Source organism: Catharus ustulatus, chromosome 2 (genome assembly GCF_009819885.2).
Source record: "Catharus ustulatus isolate bCatUst1 chromosome 2, bCatUst1.pri.v2, whole genome shotgun sequence".
Classification (NCBI taxonomy): domain Eukaryota; kingdom Metazoa; phylum Chordata; class Aves; order Passeriformes; family Turdidae; genus Catharus; species Catharus ustulatus.
The window spans coordinates 25,371,622-25,397,582 of NC_046222.1; the positions used below are offsets into that span (position 1 = coordinate 25,371,622).

The following is a 25,961-nucleotide window of genomic DNA, read 5'->3' on the forward strand; positions in this document are numbered from 1 at the left end:
CCAGTGCAATCAGCCTACAGGTAGAGCTCATGGTTTTCAGAGTGACATCCCAGGTAAGGATGCACTGTGGTGATAAAGCACTCAAACAACGCAATTGCCAGGGTCACAGTAGGACAGCTACTTCCTCAGCGCTCTGGTTAAACTTATTATTCCAAAAGGAAACAAAAGTTTCTTGAGCAGAATATCTGCAGCCTAGTTTCCTATAACTGTCTAGTATGTGGCTGTCCAGGAACTCATGTGAGTTTCTACTGCAGCCATCACAGAACCAAACAATACCTTCCCATACATCTCCAACAACCTCAAATTCCCTGCTTTTCTTCAGTATTCACTCAAGAATGACTGATCCTTTTTATTTAGTTCTTGCTTTTCCTGTAGCAAGTACCTCTTCTGAAGAGTCCTGTTCTGCCACTGGAGTATATTTGCTACCCGATCCCATTGATTTCACTGGCAAGGAAGAGGCATGCACACACACACACACTGGAGCATGGGTCTGAACAGAAGCATTCAAGAAACAGGGTAGCAGTCACTTCCTTGGACACAAGTTAGCTATGCGATTGCTGTCTTGTAAGACTGGTCCTTAGGGACAGTTGTGACGTATGATTGCAGTGCAAACACTGCAATATATGGGAATTTCTCAGGTCTAGTACAACTTTCATGTTACTGGTTATATATGAGTAGCATCAGTACAAGAAACACTAATTAGATGACATATGATCCCTGAAAAGACCAGGAAGAAGTAAAGTAAAAGATTCCTTTCCAGACATGGAATCTGGTCACTGACAAGTGAGCTGGCATCTGCCTTGGCACTTGTGTCTATCAGCTTTGCACAATGCGTTTAAGGTTCATGACAAACCCCTTCTTGTAACAGACACCTCAAGCAGATATGAAGGCCAAAAATTTCCCATTACCATGTCTGCCAGCCCCTGAGATATGCCAACACTTTGTGCTGTAGCAGAGGAGCATCCAAGAAGGGGAAAACAGTTTCCAAATTTTATGGTTCAGTGATTTCTTAGACTTGCTCAAGAAGAACTTCTCTGTTCTCCTTAAGTTTTGAGGAACAGTGGAAAGAACTAAAATATCCCCTGCTAGTCCATCTGTGGAAGAGATCCCACCACAGTGTGGTTACAGTACACAGCACAAATGCAGAACTTAAAAGTATGGCAAAATGCTTTTCCAAGGGAGGAATGTGCAGTTTCATTTATTTACAACAATGCTCCATACTATTTTCCTACTCTACTGGCAGCTCAAAAGATGTACAGCCCGTATGAGACAGCTGTTCCAGGGCCAGCTTTTGTCACAGAAAAGATGCTCTGAATAAATCACAATCTCATGTACTACCATGGCCAACAGGATACCCCAGCATAATTAACCTCCGCATTTTACACACTGTTCAATTGAGACATGATTCCACAGGCAAAGAACAAACAAGGCAGTGGCAGCAGCCCTCCCTAGCCTCACATGAAGGCACATGGACAAGCAGGAATAAAGGAATGTCTGCATTCTTGCTGCTCTGCATCATTTCCTTGAAATCCCTCCTTCTGAGAGCAGTCTTGCAGTGCAATCTTGGCACTTGTGTCAGCCCTCCACATACAACATTGATCATGGACCAGGTTTCATAGGATGTTTCCTGCTTGTTTTTCCACTGATGGATATAATTTTTAAAAAGTAAGATATTGGGGGGAAAGAAGGATAAGCAAACCCTGAGTGAAAGCTGTGCTCAGTCCCTATGGAAATAATCCACAATGCTAATACGTCCTAAAATGATATTAAAGCCTGCGCTCTCTTATGTAATCCCATAGTAAGAAAGAGCTCTGTCGGCTTGCCTGACAAATGATATCTCTGTAACCTTGGAGGGGATTATTACTAAAAAACACAGGGTGGAAAAACAAAGCAACACACAGAGACGCACACAAATCTATCGGATGCAGGAAAAGAACACACAGATCCATCTGGCTCCTGTGCATTGGGCCTGAGATATTATGTTTCTGCCATCAAACAAGGAAAGGATCTCCTGGCAAAGCAGCAGTCTTGCCCTGGCTCCTCCTCTGCTCACAGCCCCTGCTCTCTCCCCAGGCACCTCAGTACCAGAAGCAGGTGGAGGACAGGTTTTCCCCTTTTCTGACCTCCCTCCCTCTCTCCTTCCCTCCCTCCCTCCCTCCCTCCCTCCCCCAAAATGAACATTCAAAGCCCCAGCAGCTGGCCAAATCCAGTTTGCCTGCGTCACTGATGCACGTGGACTCACATCTGTCCTGCCCAGCAGTGATGGAGCCAGGGCTACGTGCATCCCTGAGAAGGATTCATGCCCCCAAATCCATCAAGATCTGTGTCAGCAAGGGTGGGGACAGCATTTTCCTGACACAGCTGAATGGCACTGTAAGGCTTAGAGTTTGCCTTAGACATGTAGGGAGAAGGAGGGTTTACAGGCAGGGCTATGCTCATTTTGGAACTGTCTTTAAGTTTGGCTGATGAACCACAAACCAAATCCAGGCAGCTCTTTCCTCTTGAGCCTCAGGTGCAGAACAGAAATAAGGCAGCACCAGCTGCTTCACAAGGTGCAATGGTGTACAGGTAGCTCTCTAACTGCCTCCCTCTATTCCCCTGGAGGCTGTGCCCCTCTGTGAACACAGAAAAGGGTCCACCAGGCCACCCTGGAAACTCTCAGAGGTGCAGGCTTGCTTGAGTGAACACTCCAGTCCTCATGTGACTTCTGACTCCATCCTCCAGGACATGGCAGCCAGACAATCAGGAAGTTGACCACAGAGCACTACTCACATGCAATAATATGAGCAGCAAGCTCTTATCTCAGTGGCAACAAAAGATGGTGACTACTCTAGTATCTCTTTTCCAGACATCAAAGCATGGGAACACTTAGTGGAATGCCAGAAAACTTCCTTAGAAACAAGAGATGACATCAGGAGGGTTTCCATGCCAGATTGAACATTCACTCTTTCATGTTGTGCTGTGTTTGAGGGAACTTTTGTGTTTTCTCAGACAGCAGAAGATGCATGAACAGGGAGTCTTGAGTCAAAGAAGATTCCTCAAGGCTGGAAAAACACAATCCTGAAGAAAAAAACATCAATTCTAACACTTAAAAAGATGTTATTATGACATTTAAAACACATGTTTAATGGAGCAAAGCCTTTACCAGTCAGTGCATGTAGAGAGCTCTAATTCATACTAAATACATGCAATGTGACTGACTGGAAAATAAAGGGTTACAATCATTATTCACAGAAGTCACATTGTTTTAATTAATAACCTTGTAATTGTTATCGATTTAAATCAACTGATGACAGTCTTATGATGAGCCATTCCCAGCCAAGCTTTGTACCCAGTTGCCCTCAGGTCAGGAAAACAGTGAACTCCATTATTGGCAGAAGCTTTCTGCCCCATACCACTCTCCTTCCTGTGACAGAGGGAGGTCACCCCATGCTCCCCACCTCTGCAGGCCTTCCTCCAGCCCTTCCTTTACAGCGCCATGGCTTCATGAAGCCTCTGCTGAGCTGCAGCATGGATGCCACAGGCCAGCATCTAAAATGCCAGCTGCTTTGCTTCCTGCTGCTTTGACTTCCCTGTGGCCAACTTTGACTCCCAAAGGTGAGCCCACAGCCAGGACCACCAGAGCCCCTACCCAATGGCATCCTGGCAAAGAAAGCCAAGGCAAACCCACCTCCAGGCAGTCACTTCTAGGAAGCAGAAGGAGCAAATCCTGCTCCTCTGTTAAGACATAGGCTCAAGGGATGGAAATCGCCCCCACAAGATCTGCAAGATAAGGTAATTTTGGACGTCTCTGACATTACTGCAGTGCGCAGTTTGGACATGCCTCTCTGAAGCAAAAAGGGTAGCACTGACAAAAGGCAGCCTTGCCTCTGCAGAAGCTCAAACCATGGCCTTACCTGAGACAGGTCACAGCTATAAATAAAGCCCTGGGGCAACATTTCTGACCTGGAGCTCTTTTACATCAAATTTTGGGAGAAGTTTACTTGCAGAAAGAAAAGCAAGTACAGAAGCCACCGCAGCAGCTCCTCTGTAAGGCTGCAGCACCAGGCTCGCCTAAGGATTGACAGTCTGACATCTCTGCTGACCTTGGCCCTCCAAACTATGCCTTGATTCTCCTCCTTCCCCGCGGGACCGAAAAAATTCCCTTTTCTCGCGAAGCCTCGGCAGCACGCTCGCGGGGCTTCTTTCAGCCTGCGGAGGGCTTTCCTCCTCCACTACCAGGGAGCAGCATTAGAGGGCAGTGCGCTGCCTTGGAAGCGGGATGTGTGTGTGTGTGTGTGTCCCTCCCCGGGGCCGGGTCACGAGCACCCCCTCGGGCATAGTGTCTCCCGGCTGCCCCACAGCGTCGTCGCCGCAGGACAAGGCCACCTCCATCCCCAGGGACAGGCTCCCCCGAGCCCTGCCTGCCGCATCCCGCCTTAAGGCGGCAAGCGGCAAGCGGGCAGTCCTGCAGGGCTGCATTTTAATTAGAAAATGCTTGGGTTCAATTAAATAAATGTGAAGCTGAATAATGCAGTCAGGAGAATTGCCTATGCTCTTTTATTTTGCAATTCAATTTGGTTTGTGCTGTACCCACACTTTTGGTTTTCTTATGCCAAAATCTTTTGCATTGATCACTCAAAGCTGCATTGCAGAGTTTGCCAGGGACAAAGCAGGAAGCTCTGGCTGTTGAATAAAGGGCAGTTGGAACTTTTCACAGCTGGGGATGCATTGGAGGCAGCCTGCCTCTGCAACAGAGGAACAGATTTTTCCAGATTTTTGAGCACCGAAGTTCCCACTGCCTGTAAGTGGAGTTCAGCAACATTCTCAAAAATCAGGTACAAAAAAAAAGGACGAGAAAATACACTGTCCCATCTATAACCAAGGAGAGCAAACAGGTTAGCATGCATGCACATGAGTGTGCAAGCAAGCCCATAAACCAGCACAGCATCTTCATTCTGCAACCCTGCAAACACTGCGTTGATTTCCTGAGCATGCAATTGTTAAGGTTCCAGAAAACAAAATTACAGACAAAACAAATATTTTTGCTTTCAAAAAGCCAGTACTGGTTGCTAAGGGGCTACAATACACTTCTCTATCACATCAGTTGAAAAGCTCACGCACTAAGAGCAAGGAAATTGCTAGGTTAGGATATCAGGAATGTGCCCTAGCGAGGTGATTAATTTAAAATATGTATTTGTATTACTGTAGCACTTAGAGACCCTGTGGAACCATTGTCTTTGCTACATTTAGTACATTTGGGCATTAAGAGTAAAACATGATTCCAAGAGGTCTTAAGCTAAAATAGGGTATAAGAGGTTAGTGTCAAACACTAGAGCACAGACCTGGGAAAAAAAAACGAGGACAAGGAAGGAGCTCTATCAGGACTGAAAAGGAAACCCATTGCAAATAGAATAAACTTTAAAGGGAGGTATCTAGAGGCTGAACTGTGACTGAAGCTGTAATAAAATGTGTTTGGATGAAGAACTGATGGACTATTGGGGGAAAAGAACACAAAAATGTAAAACATGAATGAGAGGCTAAAGTAGGAAAGCTTTAAAACCTACCACAGAAGTTTGAGAGAACAGGAGAGAACACCAGAGTAGCATCCTGAAGGGAAAAAAAGCATTGTGAGGGAATCACATAATATCATAGGTAAAAATCTGGAGGAAAAAATAAGAAACTCTGATAGACTGCAGGCAAAGAAGCAGTAAGACCTGAACCTATATCTTGAAACAGCACAATAAGTAACAGCTGCAAAACAGTAGCACTAGTTCTCGTTACTGTGACAGTATATAAAAAATGCACAGACTGAGAAAGTATGACTCCTTTTTGGTTTATCAAAGCATCACATAATGAAAAGTGTGAAACAACTTCCCTTCCACAATAGTTCTGAAATTCTTAAAAAAGACTATGGATTTTATTTCCTAAATACTATTTTCAAGGCTACTTGCCCGTAAAAATTAATGTTAGTGAATAAATTAAACAGCTGACTATGCCTGTGAATTGTCTGTCTGCTTGTGATTCTTGGGAACACTGGCATCATTGTCTGGTGTAATGTCTGCATGTAGCCACAACAAACCCCATTGTTTTGTAAATACCTTTTTATTCATTAAACAGTGCTATGCTTTCCCATACGACTCTCCTACATTCCTCTCAAATGGGAATTACACGTGCTGTACCAGGCAGGGAACAAAGACAAACAGGCACAGATATTTTACCATAGGCTTCGGAGCATCCATATACAGGGTATGGGCTACAGGATGGGGGCTGGCCCATTGGAACCCTAGCTAGGTAAAGATGTGACACCTGAGGTCACCAAGCCAGAGGACCACAGCAGCAGTGAGACCAAAACACTGGTCTAAGCACAACTACCCACCAAATATCCACCACAGAGAAGTTCAGAAAAGACCAAGAGACTCTGCACATGTAATTCAGAAAGAAAAATGACAAAACTTGATTGGTAGTCAAATTAGAGATGTGGTCTTGCTTTTAAGACAAAGAGCTATGATTACTGTCTATATATACAACACTTACGTAATTTCTTGAGATCATAAGAAGAGTTTGTGTGGGTGTACATCAGTGTTTTGTCACCCACATAGTTTTCAAACTTGCTGGTCAGAAAATTTAACAAAAGCAGTAGACATCTCCAAGGTTTGTTTCCTGTAAGATTTGTGACAATGAGGAGATTGGTGAATTTGTGTTGTGACAAAGTGTTGTAACATATCAACAGATAACTGCCTGGTTTTCTTCTGCCAGGCAGTCAATCACCACATACAGATCCCAAAGCCAAGCACTTGCCAGAGCAGTAAGTGGTCAAGTAAACAGGAAGGAGAACAGAAAGTAAAGGATATTTCTAAGGGTCAAAAGAGATGTAGGAAGAAACTCAGTGTTACCAGTTTGGGCAGGGGTGGGGGTGGTCACGTGGAACTCTTTGGCAGGGCATGAAGTGCCTGAAGATGTGTGCACTCTCTGCAAGTGCTGTAGTGCTTGATCCTGGTCAGCAGAAGAAGATAACATTGCAGGAGTGTGGGATGTAGGACAAGAACCTGCAGGCAGACAAGTTTCCCAAATGAGCTTTTTTTGTGTATCAGCAGGTGGAAATACCATTTTCTTTCTAGGTTTATAAAAGAGGGGTAAGTACCAGGCATTAGTTTGGTACAGATGCAAATCAATATAAGAAAGCTCCTTCTAGGCATGCCCACATACTGCACAGTGACATTAAACACATAAACACAGTGATATTAAACACATACATGCAGCACTGTCCTCATTCACCCATATGTCACCAGCAAGCACAGAGAAATCAGAGCAAGCCCAAGCTGAGTACATTAACTCATCATATCCCTGCTTTGTGCCTTGTTCCTAAGGTCATGAAGCACCCTGTCTCTAAACGGAGCTTCTGTACCTGAGCGACTTATAAAGTGTGTTGAACAGCACTTTGCATGGGAATGATGCTTTATCATTATCTGTAGATATTCAAAATACTGTATCTACGAGCAATCTCTGCAACATACATTACCATCTAGCAGATAAGTTACAGATCTAGCAGGCCATCTGTGACCCAGGTTTTGGTCATCCCCGTGCCACAAACCCCCCACATCCTCAGATGAGTCATTTCACCATGGCTATTTGTGCAAAAAACAGATCCGTATCCTCTTATTTGCTGCCAAGGAAGCACAGCAGTGGGAATTCAGGAGCAGGAATAATTTAAGGTTAATAGATTAACTACTATACACTCTTTCAGTGCCACCGCTTCCTGGTCTTCATTTTATCTCTGCAATCATCTGGGTAAAGAAAAATGGGTCCTGCAGCCTGGCAGGTCCTTGGCCATGCTCTTCTGCTCCCATGGCGTAGCTCCTGCCCCCCCGCCACAGCACCACATATCTCCCTGCCAGCGATACCCCAGCGATACCCCAGCATCTCTGGTATGCCATGTGTCTGGAGTGGTAACCAAATCCGGCTCCTCAAAATAGACACACTCCCACCATGACTTCCACCCCCCTCCATCTTCAGTAACCTTACCCCAGTAGAGCATGGGCTGGAGGCCGGAAACCAGGCAGGCCAGTAAAACAGGAGATGCTCAAGGCTCCAGGGATTAACTCTATCCACCAGATGCAACTGTTACCCAAGGCCTCACCCTCACCCTATCCCCAAATCTTCGTAACAGGTGGAGAACAAGCGGGTGGTCACCAGTCTCACAAGAATCCCTGCATGGATGCCAAAGGGCTGGATATAACCAGGTACAGCCAGAGGCATCCTGGTAGAGGGAAGGAGATGGAAAGCCAAATAAAGACATGGAATTTGACATCAAAGTGGAGATAAAAATACATGGAGATCACCCCTGCTCTGAGAAGAAGGAAGGGTCGAGAAGTCTCACTGTCAAACTGAACAGATTACATTCTGCCTTTCCTGAACGATTTCAAAACACACAGCAAGTATGGACTGAACTGCTACAGGCAAGTCAGGCCAAGTATGCCAGGAGCCCTTTAGCAGCACTAGCAGGCACTGCTCACACGCAGCACGATGTGTTTGTGAGGTGGGCAACCTGGGCCTGCCATAGGGGCTCCAGGCCAGCAAACCAGGATTACTCCTGGAACAGAGCTCACAAAGGGCAGGACTGGTGCCACATCACGGGTAAAATGAAACTGAGTGTACAAGCTCTGCCAGGTCCAAAAGGACTGGGCTGGGTGTGTGCACAGCACAGTGCAGTGGCTGGGTATGTGCACCGCACTCCAGGGGGGCACTGTTGGGATGAAAGAGTTGTTCCAGGCTCCTGGAGGACAAAGGAGGTGAGGGCAGCCCTGGGATGGCAGATGAACATGATGAAGCCTGGGAGATGGCCAGGCTGCTTGGGCAGGTATTGCTGAAAAAGAAGTCACTGTTCTTGAGCACCCTTCACTGGGTGAAGACACATGACCAAGAGGACAGTGTGTCTCTATGTAAGCACAAGGAGATGCATGGAGGGAAGTGGTGGGAGAAAGGCAGAAGCAAGTGTAAGAGTCCCCGATAGTGCATGGCTTGGAGTGGGACAAACTGGGAGACCAGAGGGACACAGGGAAAGAATGACACTCAGATAAAACTAGAAAGAAGCAAGAGTCACCATACAGAAAACACAGAGCCCATGTTTCTGCACCACTGAACAGAGTCACTTAAGTCTTTTATGAGACCAATGATATACTAGGAAAAAAAGATAAACCTTTCCTCAGCCTGAGCAGATGGGGCATTTCTAGAGCAGAGTACAAAGAACAGGTCAGAGACCTAACCTAGCTGGGCAGCTCTTGCAGCGTGGCACAGCACCATGATGAACAAGGCACAGAGCACAGGCAGGATGGCAGAATAGTGTGCAAGGCAGCAGAACTACAGAGGTGATAAGACCAATTACATTCAACACACTGGGGAGGGATGGTAAAAGGGTCAGTTTGGTTGTCTGGAGCCCTCCATCTGGGAGTCTTAAGGGCGTTCAGACTAATCTGGATTTTGGTTCCTCACCTTTCTTGGAGAGTTCTATAGCATAACACCCATCATGATTCAGAAAAGAATCTGGCATTACATCTGCCCTGGGAGAGATAGAGCTCACCTGTGGTTGCAGCGCCTTTGATGCAGCTGCTCTGCATTACCTTGGGACAGACAACAGATGCAGAAAAACCTGATGAGACCATGAAGAGGAAAAAGAGAAAAAAGCTATAAAACTCTGAGGAGGTAACTCTAGATATAATTTGTGTGTGATGAACCAGATGCAGCAGAGCAATTGATCAGCTCCACTACCCAGTGCCGGTCTAGCATAACAGAAGGCACTTTCACATATATAACAGAGCAGTCAAGAAATACAAGGGAAGAGAAGGAGAAAGCCTGCCTATAACCTGGAAGAGCATAACCAAGGGGTCACTTGTGCAATGCATCTCAGGCACAGAGAATGAGATGCATCCTTTGGTAGGAGAGGGTACACATTTAGGTAGAGCTCTTCAGGAAAAAGTCAACCAACTTTTGTAATGTGGCAATAAGTGCAATGAGTGCGGATTGCTGAAGGAATAAAGTTATGTAGAGGATCTGGTACCAGTGGATATCATGATCAATAATGCAGGGTTCTTTAAATACCTCAAGAGCAAGAAATTTTAGTGCCTAGACTGAGCACCATGGTTTGCTGGCACTGCCTTCCTTTGGAGAAACACAGTGTTTTTAATGGATAGGATTACAGGAAGCAGGATTATGTCTAAATTTTACCAGACACTCTCCACAGGCAGCTTCCCTCCCCAGACAGCTTCAAAGCATCACCAGTGTTATGGCTCAGAGGTGCCAAACTGGATGAGGAAGAAACAGTGTTCTCTGCAGCAGTTGAGGGCCATGAGAGCAGGCTGACATGGGCAGAAGCTGTGACACCTAAATGCAAGTCTTGAGCAAATTGAATGCAAGAAAAATTACAGACTCAGGGTCAAGGTATCTGTGTTAACATAAGCTTTTACATAAAATATGCTTTAATTTGGCTCCTTCCTATATCCCACCCCCATCCCATTGTAACTATCAATGTCTTTACAAGAGGTCTCTGAAGCAAAAGAGCTGTCAGGATGTTGTAGCAGCAGAGCATGAGACAACAAGGCTCTTCACACTTCAGCAACACGTTAGAGACAGTTAAGACCTGGAGCATTCACATATTTGCTGGATATTATTGATAGTAATCAAGAAGCTAACTCCACCAGCAGTTACATTTTGGAGGTTGGGTCACACCTCTTTGTACTAATGGGGTTTTTTGTCCCTCTGACAGCAAACATTGCAGATGCCTTTTGCAACTCATTGCAGAAAATCTGCTGCAAACTGGAGCCCCCTACCACACCCTCAAACACCCTGCTCTGTCTCTGAGGTTTGCCTTTCTCTCCTATTTCTATCCTGTGACATGCAAGAAAGCGGGGCTGGCAGTCAGGCCTTCCCACACAGTGTGAAGGAGGGGCCGTTTTGCTGGGAGTAGGATCCCATCGCTCTCACATAAAGGTGCCTCTTTTTCTACTTAGTTCTGACTGTGAACTGTCCCTGAACAGGAAACAATCCATCCTCTTTCTTAGGAGTTAGGAGAATACTGATAGCATTTGAGCAAAGCAAACAGTCTGAGGATATGAATCCAAGAGGCTGAAGTGCAAGAAAGAAACCCTATAAAAGTACAGCAGCACAGGGCAAAGAGCAGCATGTTGGACTGTTCAGCTTTTTATTTCTCAGTGCCTCTGACTCAGTAACCCTGCTGTTTAGGGGAGCTCAGAGCCCCTTACCTGCCTCCCAGACAAATACCTTCACTTCAGAGTAATCCTTAGCTCTTCCATGTGTGTTGTCCCAACTCTCACACACATTTTGGACCTGGCATGTGAGCCTAGTCCTTCTTATCAACCTGGGTTAAAGCCAAAGTGCTGATCCCACTCCTGCAGATAACCCTACACATTCAGCAGTGTGGGCAAGGCATCCTCCAGGTCCTGCCCATAACTCTACTGATATGGCAACTCCCTGCCTTACCTACACACTCTCTGCATATCGCTTATCCCCTAAAAACCTATCTTTCCCACATCCATCTTTAATGAATACATTTTTGCAGTGCTGTTCCCCACATTAACACTTTACTTCCAGGGTAGCAGGAAGCTGATAGAAAATCATTCACTCCCTCTGCCCCCACTTTACCAGGTGAAGGGGCCAGAGACCTGCGGGACACCCAGCCAGGAGGGCTTTGAGTTCAGAGATATGCACTCAGATCTGCCACTCTGTGATGGCTATATGCAAGCCAGGTTTCCTGAAGGATTCCAGGCCAGGAAAAAAATTAAAGGCTTCAAGCTATGTATCAAAAAGATGAAAGACCATATCCTTCATGCTCAGCATTTATAAAACCGTGTAGCATACTCAGCAGCAACTTCCAGCTGAGAGACTGACTGATGACCCACAGTGAGGACAAAGGCATCTGAGAAATCACACAGAGCACAAGTCACAATACACAAATATGTCTCAGCTGCTGATGATCTGATGATTCAAGAACATCATCATTTAGAGTATGTAACCCTCACTTAAGTAAACTTCCTTGTACTATGGGAAATCTCCACAGCAGGACCCCAGTAGGTACTTATTTACACAAGTTTTTACTGAAGTTCTTTGCAGAGAAATCCCAGTCTGTCATTCAGATCACGTGTCTGTGAAACTCTTCAGAAGCGTGCACTGTGTGTACAGCATGCACTGTGTGTAGGCAGGGTCTGTAACTGTAACCTCTTTCGCTGTTCTTACTTCTCTCAGTACCACACACACAGCATCCCTGCTGCCCATGCTGCTGACAGACAATGGCAAAACCAGTTGGCTTGAAGATCTCTAAAATCCCAAATGCCTGAGAGCAGCTCCATACCCTGTAGCAGAAAGACAGCAGTGCAGTAAGAAATACCACACTGAAGAAGAGGTTATGACACCACCAAATATAGCTGCGAAGAGGCACACATGCCCTTGAAGAGAAGGAACAGCAAGGTATGTGCAGGGCAAGAACAGTGCTTCCAAGGGTCATTCTCCATCAGAGCACCAGTTTCTGCAGCACATGGCCACTGGGCTCAAGTTGTACAGGTGTTTTCCTCTGGCCATGGCTTTGAAGACTGCCCATTCATCTGATTTGTGAATTACATAATCACTAGAGGAAAATAGGGTTTGCTTGTTTGCTTTTTGCTTTAATAGAAGTCATGTAATCACTTTAGGTTTAAGCTCCAGTCCAAATCAGACTATTTTTACATTTCAGGCTTGATCTCTCTGGAAAAACGACAAGTCATTTTGCCTGGCTTACAAAGAATGGGTTGTGATAATGCAGTGACTGCTGGAGGACTATATGGAGAGCAGCGTGTCCCTTCTCATCCTGACCCCTGGGGTGCACTCACTGGTTCCTCACCCCACAGGTCCCAGGTAGAGATCTGTGGGACATGATGTTGAAACCCAAACTACATGGCCTGGGCAAACCTTGATTCATTTAATAATTCTTATTCCAGCTTTCCTGCACCCATAGATTCCACTTCCCCTGTTTCCCAGAAGTAATTAATTCTCTATTTCATCCCACATTTGGACCTCAGCACATTGTTCAACATTTCTCTCTGAAATCCAGCAGCTATTGTGTTTATGAAACGTCCCTTGGCATTAGCTGTCACTGTGCCTGCTACCTACCAGCTAAACATTGAGGTTCCTTCAACTAGAGGAAAAGACAAAAGATTTGCACACTTTAACGAATTATACCTTCCGTTGCACAGGTGCTATTTTGCACATAGACCAAGTCTGGAATAAAACAGGTTTCTTCACCTATTCTGAACTACCAGCCCATTTCTCCCCTTTTGCAGCACAAAGTGGCTTCTATTGAAGTGCACACTTCCAGAGGTATTTAGACCTTGGCCCAAGTCACAATACAAACAAAATTTGTGTACAGACCTTCCTCAAAGCAGAGTGTTTACAAACTGATTTATTGCCCCAGGCCCATCAGTAGCTGCTTTTGCTCCTTGTCAAACAATTTGGTTTTCACTCAACACTTCTTCTCAGGCAGAAATGCCTATCATGTTGGCAGCAGGATTAAAATGGCATGTGAGCCAGCCAGGGTGAAAATGTCCCCATTAATTTTTCATTTTTCCTCAGGCAACTCTGCCTGTAGATCTACACAGGTATTAAGACAGCTTTGTCAATGGAAACTGTTAGCTCCTCTTCCTCTGTGTTCCCAGTGTGCAGCCAGTGAGCAGCGGCAGCATTAGAAGGTGGTGACCCTTTCAGAGCAGCTGTGCCTTTGTCTTACCAGGTGGCCTGGGGCACCTGCTGAGGCTGAGGGCAGGTCCCCATGGACTGCATACCTGACTTCAGTCAACTTCCTTCCACAGCAGCCCAGGGAATACCTGAGTTGGTGGTGGCCAATGAGCATTTTTCATGGGGAGTCTGCTGCCAGGTAGCCCTTTGTACCAGCTACGTTTGAGCAACCATCACTTGGAATCAAAAGTGCTTACACCATCTAGAGCAGCCCTGCGCTACACTTCTCCACCTCCTTCAGCTGGGCCCACAGAGGTCAGAGCACACTAGAGAACCATGTCTCTTTGAATGGACGTCTCACTGAGATACACAAAGATGCTGTGACTGAAATCATCCCTTGCTCTACCCCAGAGCTCTTAACAACAGCAACAATGGTGACACCAACTTCAAGTTCAGAGAGCTGCTTTGCTCCAACCCACACTCAATCCACTCTTCTCTGACATCAGGTCTCCTTTCAGTCATCCCCAAAGAGAGATTCAGTAAAAGACTGATGTCAAAAACCATCATCCCTGTAAACACAAGAAACTTGTAACCACCCTTCATTAATAGCCTTCACAGAGCCAGGTTCCCACTGCTCCCACACTCACTGAGCCCAAAAAGGCAAAAGCCTATAGCAAAGCAAGGAGAGCTCCATGGGAAAAAAAATGCTGCCCAAGATGAGTTATTAGCATGTTGTTTTCTCTACCAAGCCCAGGCTTCCCACAGAAAAGCCATGCTGTTGGAGACCTTGGCTTCAGAGCAGAGATAAAGCTGAGAACCAGATCACTTCTAGTCATTGGAGATCCTGTGGTCCTGTTTTTAAATCATATTAAGAGTGATGAGCCAGTGTCAAGGCTAAATACAAACTTGGGTGATTATATGCTCCCTATGTTAATCCCTCCACAGGTCTGACTAGATGTAGGAACAGGAAGCCCATACTTGCTCAGAAACTTACATTCATTTACAGGAGAGGCACAGCAAAAGCAGAAACCAAGCTCAGGGAAGATTCTGTTCAGATGTATTGGAAGCCAAAGAGTTTTTGACAAATGCCAATAAGCAAAAAATGCATTTGAACTCTCTACCAGGCAGGATTTTCTCTTCAAAAGCTGGTGAGAAATTTAGAGGTTTGTGTGCATTTTGTTGCATGCCTGGTCATATGTCCTATTACTATATATATCCAGTCTCCTAAATTTTGCTAAGGAGGCAGCTTTACAACACATACTTGATATGAGGACCATTAACAATGAGAACTGTGTAAGTACTAGACTTGACTAGGCTGCAAGGTTTTTTTGCATTTTCTCAAACGTCCCCGGCGGGGGAAAGGCAAGGCCGATCCAAGCCCACATGGCCCCAGCAGTGAGCCAGTAAACCCCGCAATCCTGCAATTCTGTTACTAATTGGCAACTTTGTGAAAGTTATGCAAGCATCCTCACTGCAAACAAAACTGCGGTTTATAATCCAGTGCGGTTTATATATGGACGAAGAACAAAACGTTGCCAGCACCTGGAAGTGCATCTTATAATCAGGTGCAGCTTGTAATCGTGAAATTACTGTATTTCTTGCAATAACCTTTGTCTGGCCAAGTAATCAGTTATATATTAGAAATAAGGTGGTTCCTAAGGAGACAACTTGTATTCAAAATGTGTTTAGATATTTTTCCTTTGGCAACAAAGACTCGTAAACATGATAGGCAACTATCACACTGATACAGTAATAATTGTTTTCTACTTTCAGAGATAATATACCTTTTGAAAGAGATGCTCCTCCTTCTTGACTCATAAAACTTGAAATCTCTGGAGATTTTGTTCAACAGGTTGCCTCTCTCTTGGAACTAACACCCACTGCTGAGCCTCTGAGCCTCCAAACCCCCTATGGGTAGCAAGTTTGATCACCCTCTGTATTTTTCTCTGGAATTTCTCAGAAAACTGGGAAGAACTGGAGCTACTTCATTCAATGCCATAGACCTTACCTATTACTTTTCTCCAAGCTGGTGCCTGGGATGAAGAGCAGAAGAGAAAGCAGCAGTGTTGGGAGATGAGCACTTGGTTTTCATCTTCCTCCAGCCCTGTGGGACAGGGGACCACAGCATGGCTGGTGCACTCCAGAGACAGCTTTAGCTTTGCAAAACAAGGCAGGTACCAGATTTTTCCAGACTACTAGAAAGCATCTAGGGATACAGTGAGCAATACTGACCACAACAGCAGTTTGCCCCTCTCTGCCACCGCATGGAGAGGTAATCTGTCTTTGCCCAGGTCAGTGACAGAGCTAGAACTAGGATTTAGTATGAACAGGACTCAAAGCAAACTGGATCATGTCTTGCTGACATCCCAGCCTTGCTCACCCCTTGTCATGCTGCCTTCACATCAGCCCTAGCCATTGTGCTGCTCACTAAAGAGTCAGTTCTGGGGTGTGATTAAAAATACCAGTACAGGGGAAGCAGTGGCAAATCATCAATGGGGGACAGCATGTTGCAGCATGCTCTCAATACAGCTTACAGCACACAGGCCCACTCCTTGAGCAGCCCTGACTGTCAAACTTGTGCACTGACTACCTCCTCAGGTGTACAGCAGCTGGACTCTATCTTCAGCCAAGTAACTGAACCACTTCCAGCATAAAGCCATGCTCTCCTCAGCAATGCTTCAGCACTGTAATTCACAAGCCTTTCCTTTTCCCCTCCCTGTGCCAGGTCAGCAAATTTACTGTTGTGCCCATTGCTAAAACTTTATCTCACCCTCTTTGGCAACTTATCAGCTTTATTGGCATGAATGAGTCTTCCCCAGACAGCCAGTGAAGTAAAGGTATGGCAGAACAAACATGAAGTGCATGCAGGACCAACAGTGAAAAGTTTGCATGATACACAGGGCAAGAGGCTGCCAGGGTGAGACAAGCCCATGCACAAGGCGGAGAAGAAAGCACATCTGAGCAGAAAGAGCAGTCACCCATATCCAAAGAAGCTGTGAGACTGCTCCTCTGGAATTAGGGGTGGGCAGGACTGGTGTTGCTTGTGCTCACAGACACATGGTGGTTCACAGGAACCCAGGGCAAGCCATGCAGCCCAGGGCTGGTTTCAGCCAGCCTCTGCAATGCCTCTCAAAGCACACTGTTTTGAAGAAAGATTTTTCTGGTTTCTGAGGTGCTGCAGGAAGCCTGCTGCAAAGCACAGCAAAATAAGATGTATCCAGGCTGGCTGTGAGTTATCAGGTGCAAGTAGCCCTCCTCTGTGATGGAACACTAGTTGCTGAAATAGAGATATCAGCTCTCCAGCCGTGTAACCAGGGGTCCTCACTGTAAAGGCATATGTATACTAGTCTTCTCTGCTGTCAAAACATTCTTCAGATTTCACAGTCATCTCAAAGCTGATTATATTTACCCTCCAGGTATTTTCTGCATTGTATTTTAATAATCTGCCTACCTGTTAGTATTTTCTTTCTCAAACCTGCAGCTCTTCAGCAGTGCTATGATTTAACTCCAGCTGAAAGCTGCTTGGGTTTAGATGACAACATTTTCTCCATTAGTATGTGCCAGACACAAAGCTGAAGCTCATCAAATGATAAATGATCATAACCATCTTCTGCTGTACAAGATTTGTTTAGATCACAATGCAGAGGAGAAATAAGCTGTTTGACTATTATAGCTCTACTGTGGGCAAATGTTGGTCCCCAGTCATGACATGACCACCAGTCAGGGATGCCCACTGGACTCAAAAGGTTCCTAATGATGGTTGTGGCACCAACATGCATGTCCACTGTGATATTAATCCCATCTCTTCCCTCCCAGGAGAAAGTGAGAATAAATACCAGGTGCTGTTTTTCTGTCACTATGGTAAAAAGGAAGAGAGAGATGGTCACCACATAGTCTATCACATCCCCATGGCATACAGGTTCTACTAAAAGAGAGCTTCATCCTACCTTGTTACACCAAAGTCAGTCTGATCCTTGAGGAAATATAAGACACAGACCCCTCCAGTATCAAATATAAACTTACATAAAAGGAGATGCTAGGGAAAAATTCTTCCTGGACTTTGTGGCTGACTAGCAAAAGCCCCGAAGTATTTGGATTCCTTTTGCAAAATAAAGCAAAGTCTAAACTACTCTGATTCCAGAAATCCAAGGCTCTGCTATCCTGAAAGCTCACATTCAAACTCTTCTGAGCAGGACTCACATTTTACTTGGCCAGCATCTCCTTGAAGTGTGCACCATATTTTACATACCAGTCAATACCAGTCAAGATCTGTAGCATCTCCTCACTGAGAGAAAAGCAGAGAAAAAAAATAATGAATCACTGCATTAAAGTAATTCTGATCTGCCCTAGAGGTATATTACGATGAGGCTTCACTCCCTGGTATGCTTCCAGAGGCCTCCATTTCCTTGCTGTCACTTCCTTTCATATAAGCATGCCAACATTGTGTTTCCCAGCTGTCAAGCACTCTGGAGATGCCAGGAGACTGACTACCGGTTGCACAAGTGCACTGTACTACAACACAGCTCTCCATCCTGGCCCCACACCCCTGCCAGTGCTGCCAGGTCCCTCCAGGATGACACCAGCCACTAATCCATTCCCTGCAAGAAGGACCCAGGAAAGGAGTTGCCTCATCTCCTAGCAGGGAGGAGTCGAAAAGAACTGTCTCTGTGCACAGGTTTGTTCCCTGGTGCAGTCAGTCCAGGGTTGCTCCCTGCTGGCAGACATGTCCTCAGCACTGTGTGGTCACCCTGACCAGCCTCACCAAAGAAGACAGCCAGTGGCTCCCAAAGTTGTCAAGGGATTGGACACAGAGGGGAAAGGTTACTCGTGTTTTGTACCCACACTGTCCCACAAGGCCTTGTGGGTTTGGAATGCCTTCTGGGAAGAGTCTTTAATTTGCCTGAGCAAGAAGTTCAAGCTTCTTCAGGGCTCCAGGATGCTTTGCTCTTTAGGCTATCACCTGCCTTCCCTTACAAACACAGGATCATAATGACATGAAGACAATCAAGCAGCTTTTTGCTGGACCTTGTCAGACAAGGAAGGCAAGACCCAAACCCAAGACCCAGCCAAATTTTATCCAGGCCAGTTGACTGAGAGGTTCACTAAGGATTGCTGGAGCCAGGACCACTGGCTTAATTGTATCTCCTGGAGCAAATTAGGACCAGGCTGCACCATATAAGTGGGCCATAACACAGAGATGGAGCCTCCCAACACACTAGCCTAGCTGCAAGTCAGAAACATTTTGTGTGTAGCAAGTATGTATTGGCTGTGAAATAGCTGATGCAAGTCTGCTTGAGAGAAAGATGTGTTCAGTTTCTCAAGACACCAGGTGTCAAAATTTGGTTGTCTCTGTCAACATAATGCTACAGATCCTGATTTTCTTCATGCCATGGTAGACCACAGCTGTTCAGAGTTGCCTACCTGTGGGGAGGAGGCGATGGACCAGTCCTACAGTTGCCATTGGTTGCATTATCTGATTTTATCATCACTGCCTACCTGTGGAAGGATTTTCATTTCTAGAGGTGTTTGGATATTTTCCAGGTTGAAAGCTTCTACCTCTTAGCTGATGCTGTTATCTCCCTGGAAAGACAAGGATGCACCCCTCTGTTGGTTGTTCCTGAGGTGAGAGCAGCTGTCAGACCCTAACAGAGAAGGTGGACTTTACAGCTGAAAGAAACTGGCTATTATTCTGTCAAGTAAAGTGTCTATGTGGATGCTGAAACAGCTTGACTGCTCTCCCTTCAGTCTTGTTAGGCGCTCATTTTATTATGCTTTGCTGTTGAAAATTCGAGTCCATTTTGGGACCTCTTAATTACAATGCTGCCTGCTTTGGAAATAAAATCTGCAATGTTGTCTGCAAGCAGTCACAGAACAGAGAATTATGCCAGGCAAGCTAAAAAGAGATGTTAGAGGCAAAATTTCAGCTGTAAAGGTCTCAAATTTATGGCAAGGCAGGTGACTGCAGGGGCATTCAAGCCAAGTCACTCCATGTCAGGATGATGAAGATGGGGAGAAGCCACCCCGGTCAAGAACCATTGTAGAGCACAGGCACTATGTCAGTGTTTGCCATGCTAGTACCTGGTGTCACAGCCCTTGGGCAGTTGGTGTGAAAAACAGGAATGCAATTATGGGGATATCCTGTAGGTTTGGAGAGAAAGGCAGGCAGGAACAGGAGAACAGATCAGGTACAAGGTGAGGAATTTGTGTACACTACAGATAACATGGGCATCTGCAAACTTGCTAAGCACATTATTTTGGAGATCATTGAGGTGAGATGCTTGCTATGGGAACCTATTCTAGGCAACGTTTCCCGCCAACAAAAATATCTCTGCGAACAATGGAAAGCATTCAGGCAGCTGCAGAGGCAGGGCAGGGAAGGGAAGTGGGGGCAGGTGGAGATGGTGAATGTGTAAGCATATGGATCAGCCATATGAAGTTTAAAAAGGGCAAGTGACAGAGTCTGCACCTGGGATGCAGCAGCCCTGGTTCTGTGTACAGACTGGGGAATGAGTGGCTGGAGGGAAGCACTGTGGAAAGAGACCTGGAGGTCCTGGCTGATGGAAAGTTAAATCTGAATGAGCTGTGTCCTGGCAATCAGGAGGGCAACGGTGCCCTGGGGGGCATCAGGCACAGTATCACAGCTGGGCAAGAGAGGGGATTGTCTCATTCTGCTCTCCACTGGGGCAGCCTCACCTGAAGTGCTAGGGGCAGTTTTGGACACTGCAGTATAAGAAAGACATTAGGCTGTTAGACAGTATCCAAAGGAGGGCCATAAGGATGGTGAGGGGTCTGGAGGGGAAGCCTCGTGAGGAGTGGCTTAGGAGGTCACTTAGTCTGTTCAGCCTGGACAAGAGGAGGCCTCATGGTGGTCTTTAGAATCCTCAGGAGAGGAAGCAGAGGGGAAGGTACATACCCTTAACTCTAGTGACCAGTGACAGGGCTCAAGGAAACAGCATGAAGCTGAGTCAGGGCAGCTTTAGTTAGGATATGAAGAAAGAGATATTTCCCCCAGAGGGTGCTTGGGTACTGGAACAGGGTCCCCAGGGAAGTGGGCACAGCATCAAGCCTGGCAGAGTTCAAGAAGCATTTGGACAATGCTCTCAGGCACAGGGCATGACTCTTGGGGTGTCCTGTTCAGGCACAGAAGTTGGACTCAATGACTGTGATGGGTCCCTTCCAGCCCAGCATATTGTGTGATTCTATGATTCAATATACAGGAAGCAATCCCTAGTACAATGTATGCCCCAGTGTATAGGGAGGCTTACTGGGAAGGGTGGTGGGGTATCATTTCAGCCAGTAAGAAAACTGTAGCACAGCCATCACTAGAAGCGCTTGAGTAAAGGTTTCACCTGTCTGTCAGGAGAATGATCCAGCCTCTTCTGCATGGGCACAATCATAGGACAACAAGGGACTAACACATTAGATGTCTGTTATTGTGCTCCAACTACAGGTCCTCTGAATGCTTCCAAGAGCATAGACAGGGTTTGCAGACCCCTCATAAGGAAACTCAAATCCTTCATGCCCAAGATAAGGAAGAACCTCCCTACACTGTGACTGGTCTCTGCCACCCAAAAAGATGGGTATGCCAATTTTAAGCCTTAACAGAAAAGCAGAGCGCAAGCCCAAAGCGTGATGAGCAGACTGATTTGCCAGTGCACACCAAGCAGTACATACAAAATCAATACAGGCATGATCTGGGGCTTTTCTATCTCCAAACAACTCTACCAGCAAGGCTTCCCCATCAGGACTCACCTCATTTCACCAAGGACATCTGCACTAAGTGTGGTCTGGGGGCATTGGGTGCTGCTAATGTCTGCCAAATCCTTCCCAGGCCTTATCAAAGAGGCATGAGGACTGATACCCCACCGGAGTTTGACAGCAGACAGATTTTACAGTGACAGTGTGGGGTAAAGTGTTACTGGAAAATGTAACATTTGCAACATCTCCACTGAAAATCACAAGCTTTTTGCTGTTTATTTTCTCACATATATATATATATATATATGTATATTTTGTAAAAGAAAAAAGATGTGGAGATGGGGACAAAGCATGTATGGATTCAGGCAGTCCAGCCCTTGCTGTACAGGATAATTTACTACTGGAGGGTCCCTCCTCCAGCATTTTTCTCTCTGTATAAAAGTATCCTGAAAAAATTGTATCCTTACCATTGTCACTCATGAGCCAGACCAAAAAAATATAATTAGGAGTTCACTTGATATTCTACCTACATTTCTTTCCTTGGGCTGTATCACATCACTCCTACTTATATACCTCTAGCTACACTTCTGATCAGCTCCTCTACCTCAAGTTCACATCCCTCAAATTACAGGAAAAACACACTTAGTTGCTTTAATCTTTCTTCATACCTCAGCTCCCCTACAGCACCCTAATCATTTTTGTTATTCTTTGAACTCCTTCTAACTTGCCTGCCTCGGTGCTGATGGGGTTGGGCACCAAGGTATGGGTGGGATCTGACCAAAGCTGCATGCTAATTTCACCATTAGGAAGATAAGGTGTTTCTGGCAGGATGTGGGTGTTTGTCCATTAGCACACCTCATTGCTTCTGGCCGGCATGTCCTCCAGCTGCAACACTATCATTTGTTGGTTTTATTTAACCAAGGGATTAAAAACTTCCAGGACAGTAATCAGAATGATCGTTCAAGTGACATGTCCTCTGGCACGGGATGGGTCAGACAGTGCTCCCATACTCACAGCCTCTGCAAGGGATCTCCACCCACAGCAAGCTGAATCCAAGTGCAAAGACACATGGCCTGAACACCGTGACCACAGGCAGAAGAATCCCAGCAGGTGTATGTAGGGACTTGGTGCCCTTTGAAACTTAGGGTCCTGCAAAGGAAGACAGGCTGAGCACAAGTCTGATAGCACTATCCAAAAACACAGCCTAAATCTAGGGCAGGAAAGGCAGCTAGAGATACTCCAAAGTGGCAGCTGCAGTCTTTTACTGTCAAGGAAAATGTAGCATAAAAGCCACCCACATGTGGCTGTACAGTCACATTAGCTCTAGTATCCTAAGCTATAATGAAAAGAGTTTCTGGTGATACATGACTACAGCATGGAATGATAGCAAGTCACTGAACCACTGGTACAGAGCAAAGGCTGGGAAGTGTCCTACAGGTAGATGACAAAAATCATCTGGACAGAAACACAAGAATGTAATATTTTCAATTTGTTCACTTTCTGCATATGTTCCAGGAACAAATTTCCGAAAACAGAGGTAATGAGTTTTGCCTGGTTTGAGACACAGTCCTGAAAAGCCCTCCATGTAAGGAACAGGCAGTATTAATAATATGTTAGACTTCTCTTCAACACCGCTCTCAGAGCTGAGAACATGTGTGACCCTGCACAAGCTTCATCTTCTCTCATCTCTGTGCCTTGGGAGCTTCATTAATTTCATGATTATAAGCCGCACATGATTATAAGACGCACTTCTGGGTGTCAGCAAAATTTTGTTCTTCGTCCTTATATAAGCCGCACTGGATTATAAGCCGCACTTTCATTCACAGTGAGGATGCTTGAGCAACTTCCACAAAGTTGCCAATTAGTAACAGAATTGCAGGATTGCGGGGTTTACTGGCTCGCCACTGGGGCTGTGCAGGCTCAGATCGGCCCTGCTGCCCCCCCGCCAGGGCCATGCAGGCTCGGATCAGCCCCACTTTTCCCCCACTGGGGCCATGTGGCTCGGATCGGCCCCGCTGCCCCACTGTCGGGGTCAAGTGGGCTCCAGTTTGGCTCGGGGCTGCTGCGGGGTCGCACTTCCAGGTTGGCAAATTTCTGAACCTCATCCATATATTGGCTGCTCCTGAGCGTAAGCCGCACTTCTGGGTTGGGATCAAAACTTTAGTCAAAACCGCACAGCTTATAATCGTGAAATTACTGTAATTTCAAACTTTGAAAGTCTTCTCTTTCACTTGTTCCAGTTCCTATTGTTCCTCGAGAGCCATCTGAATTTCACAACATCCCCTGAGCAGCAGATAAGTAAAAAAATGCCTCAGCCTGTAGAGGAGAAATCTAGGTTAATTATGTTGATAACTTAACCCCTGGGCTAATCTCTAGTCCTTAAAGGTAAGCAGATGGTCAGCTCACTGTAGAGAAGGGAGGACAGAGTAGCATCTCTCATTCACAACATGCAGGACCAGACATGTCCCTGAGAGGATGGGCATTCCCAGCCTGCTCCCTTCCCCCTTCCCCCACATTAGGTTTCATTTGCACCCTAGCTGGCAGAGTGATACAGAACAAGGGAGCACAGAACCACAAGCAGGAAAACAAAAAGCCTACCCAAGGTGAGAGTATTAATGATTCAAGTAAGCGGTGCACTGGCAGAGATTGAAAACAGGGAGGGATAGGGAATGACAAGCGCATAAGGATGGGTCCTGACATACCAGAAATGGGGTGGGGAAACAAAATACCTGTAAGAAATACAGGTCAGACAAAATGTCATTGCAAGAATGGAGGAGACACATCCGCAAAATAGTCTCCAGACTAAAGCAGACACTGAAAGCCCTCCCAGGAGCACTGCTGCATGGGCTATGCCCCTCCCAAGGTGACAGGGAGGGAGGACCTTGTGGTCAGTGCTATGAATAGGCGTCCCAACTTCTGACCTCAATTATTTCAGTAATGAATGGATCAAACAGCAGCAAAGCATTTTGTCTCAGTTTCTCCATCTGTAAAAAAATTCCTCCTACACCTTGCAGGGGATTTTTTAAAGCCTAAATACCTGTACAGTGTTTTTCGTCCCTTGGATGAAAAGGAACTGTGACATCTCATATCTCTCTTAGCAGTCAGTCCATTTCTTCAGCAGAGAGACAGGGATGGCAGTAGCTGCTCTGCCTGTTTAAAAGCTCCCTGGCTTCCACTGAAATTGCAGAATAATTGTTATTTCATCTCCTCCGTATAAACGGCAAATCCCAGGAGGAGAATAGATTATAGGTTTATGTGCAAATAACTGCAGTGTATAGAAAGGACTCTCCAAATCAGCAATTTTGGCAATCATTTGTCAGGGCAAACCCACCCCTTCTGAACTTAATCCTCCAACCACTGTAGTAAGTGACTTCCCAAATTCTGACACACTGCAGGCCATCTGCTCAGACAGCAAAGGTGTCCACAGTGTGGGAACATTCAGCCTCACAGGGAAACAAAAACTGGGATCTTCAGCCCAACTGGAGTTCAACATTAATGGTCATGCTATAATGCTGTAATGGTCATTGCAATATTCAGGATTCCTGTGTGAACCACAGCACAGTCATCAAGTTGCTAAGCTAATGAACAATGTGTACATTAAACAATTACATCTGAAGGTGATGGGACCAGCTGGTGCACATTAGAGGCATTTTACTCATTTAGGCAACAGCTTGAGTAGCCTTCCCTTAAATATGCACTTGGTGGGCTCCAGGTGGGCTGCACTTTGGGAAAAGCGGGGGATATAAGAGAAGGTGGCACCTGTAAAGCCACAGATACATTTACCTGGAGTATTGCAGGCAGAAACACTTGAAGGAGGAACCCTGCTTTGAATTCAGCCAGTATGAAGCTGCATAGCTGTGCTTGGCGTACTGAAATGAAAGGGGTATGAGCCTATACCCAGTGCTGCACTGAAGCAATTTCGTGGCTTTCAGACCAGAGCTGGCTTTCATCCATGGGCTCAGATTAAAAGTCAAGAGAGCTTCAGCCTGCAGTATCTCATGTAGTCATTGTCCACATCACCTCCCTGTGAGCCTGTAAATCCCTTCTTTCTTTTCCCACTCTCTGTTCCCTTTCCATAGTGAAGGTTCTTTTGGGAGGCAGGGACATACAACACTGAGTGGCAACTCAGCACCATTAACACAGGCGCACACACAGAGGGATGGTTCACAAAAAGAACTCCTGCTTCCCTGAGGAAACTCCACATAGCTCCACCTCCCAGCAGCACCCTCCAGGCAGTCATCCTTTCTGCACTGCACCTCACAGAGCAGCAACAAAAATGCAACTTCTGCCAGAAAAATAAGTGCTACTGAAGGATCCGTTCTCACTGCTGAGATGTGCTGCCTCTGTGTATACCCATGCACCCAGCTTTGCTCACCCAGATACATTTTAATGGCTCCCTATTCCTTCTGGTACTGCATAACCAACTAAGCTGTTCCTCCTCTGGTTCAAATTTCAACATTAATAAAACACATTCCTGGCTCATGACTGGCATGAGGAACCAGGCATCTCCCTGGGTCCTCCAACTGAAATGGCTCACTGGCTCCTTGCCTACCACCCCAGCCAGC

At 45.9% G+C, this 25,961-nt stretch overlaps 1 protein-coding gene across 5 annotated transcripts in view; it reads right to left on the reverse strand.

The window, feature by feature from the left end:
• The window catches only part of IGSF11 (immunoglobulin superfamily member 11), a 113,938-nt gene that overhangs the window by 48,686 nt on the left and 39,291 nt on the right, over nucleotides 1-25,961 (reverse strand). For 2 of the 5 annotated variants that reach the window (XM_033051240.2, XM_042778981.1), the window contains exon 2: nucleotides 6,876-7,028. The exons of 2 other annotated variants lie outside the window; for them this stretch is intronic. In XM_033051240.2, coding sequence (XP_032907131.1) covers nucleotides 6,876-6,999 — 124 coding nt within the window. In that variant the 5' untranslated portion in view covers nucleotides 7,000-7,028. Of the gene's footprint in view, nucleotides 1-5,546; nucleotides 5,590-6,516; nucleotides 6,550-6,875; nucleotides 7,029-25,961 lie in introns of those variants that run through there. One more of the 5 variants, XM_033051242.2, reaches the window with a different exon arrangement.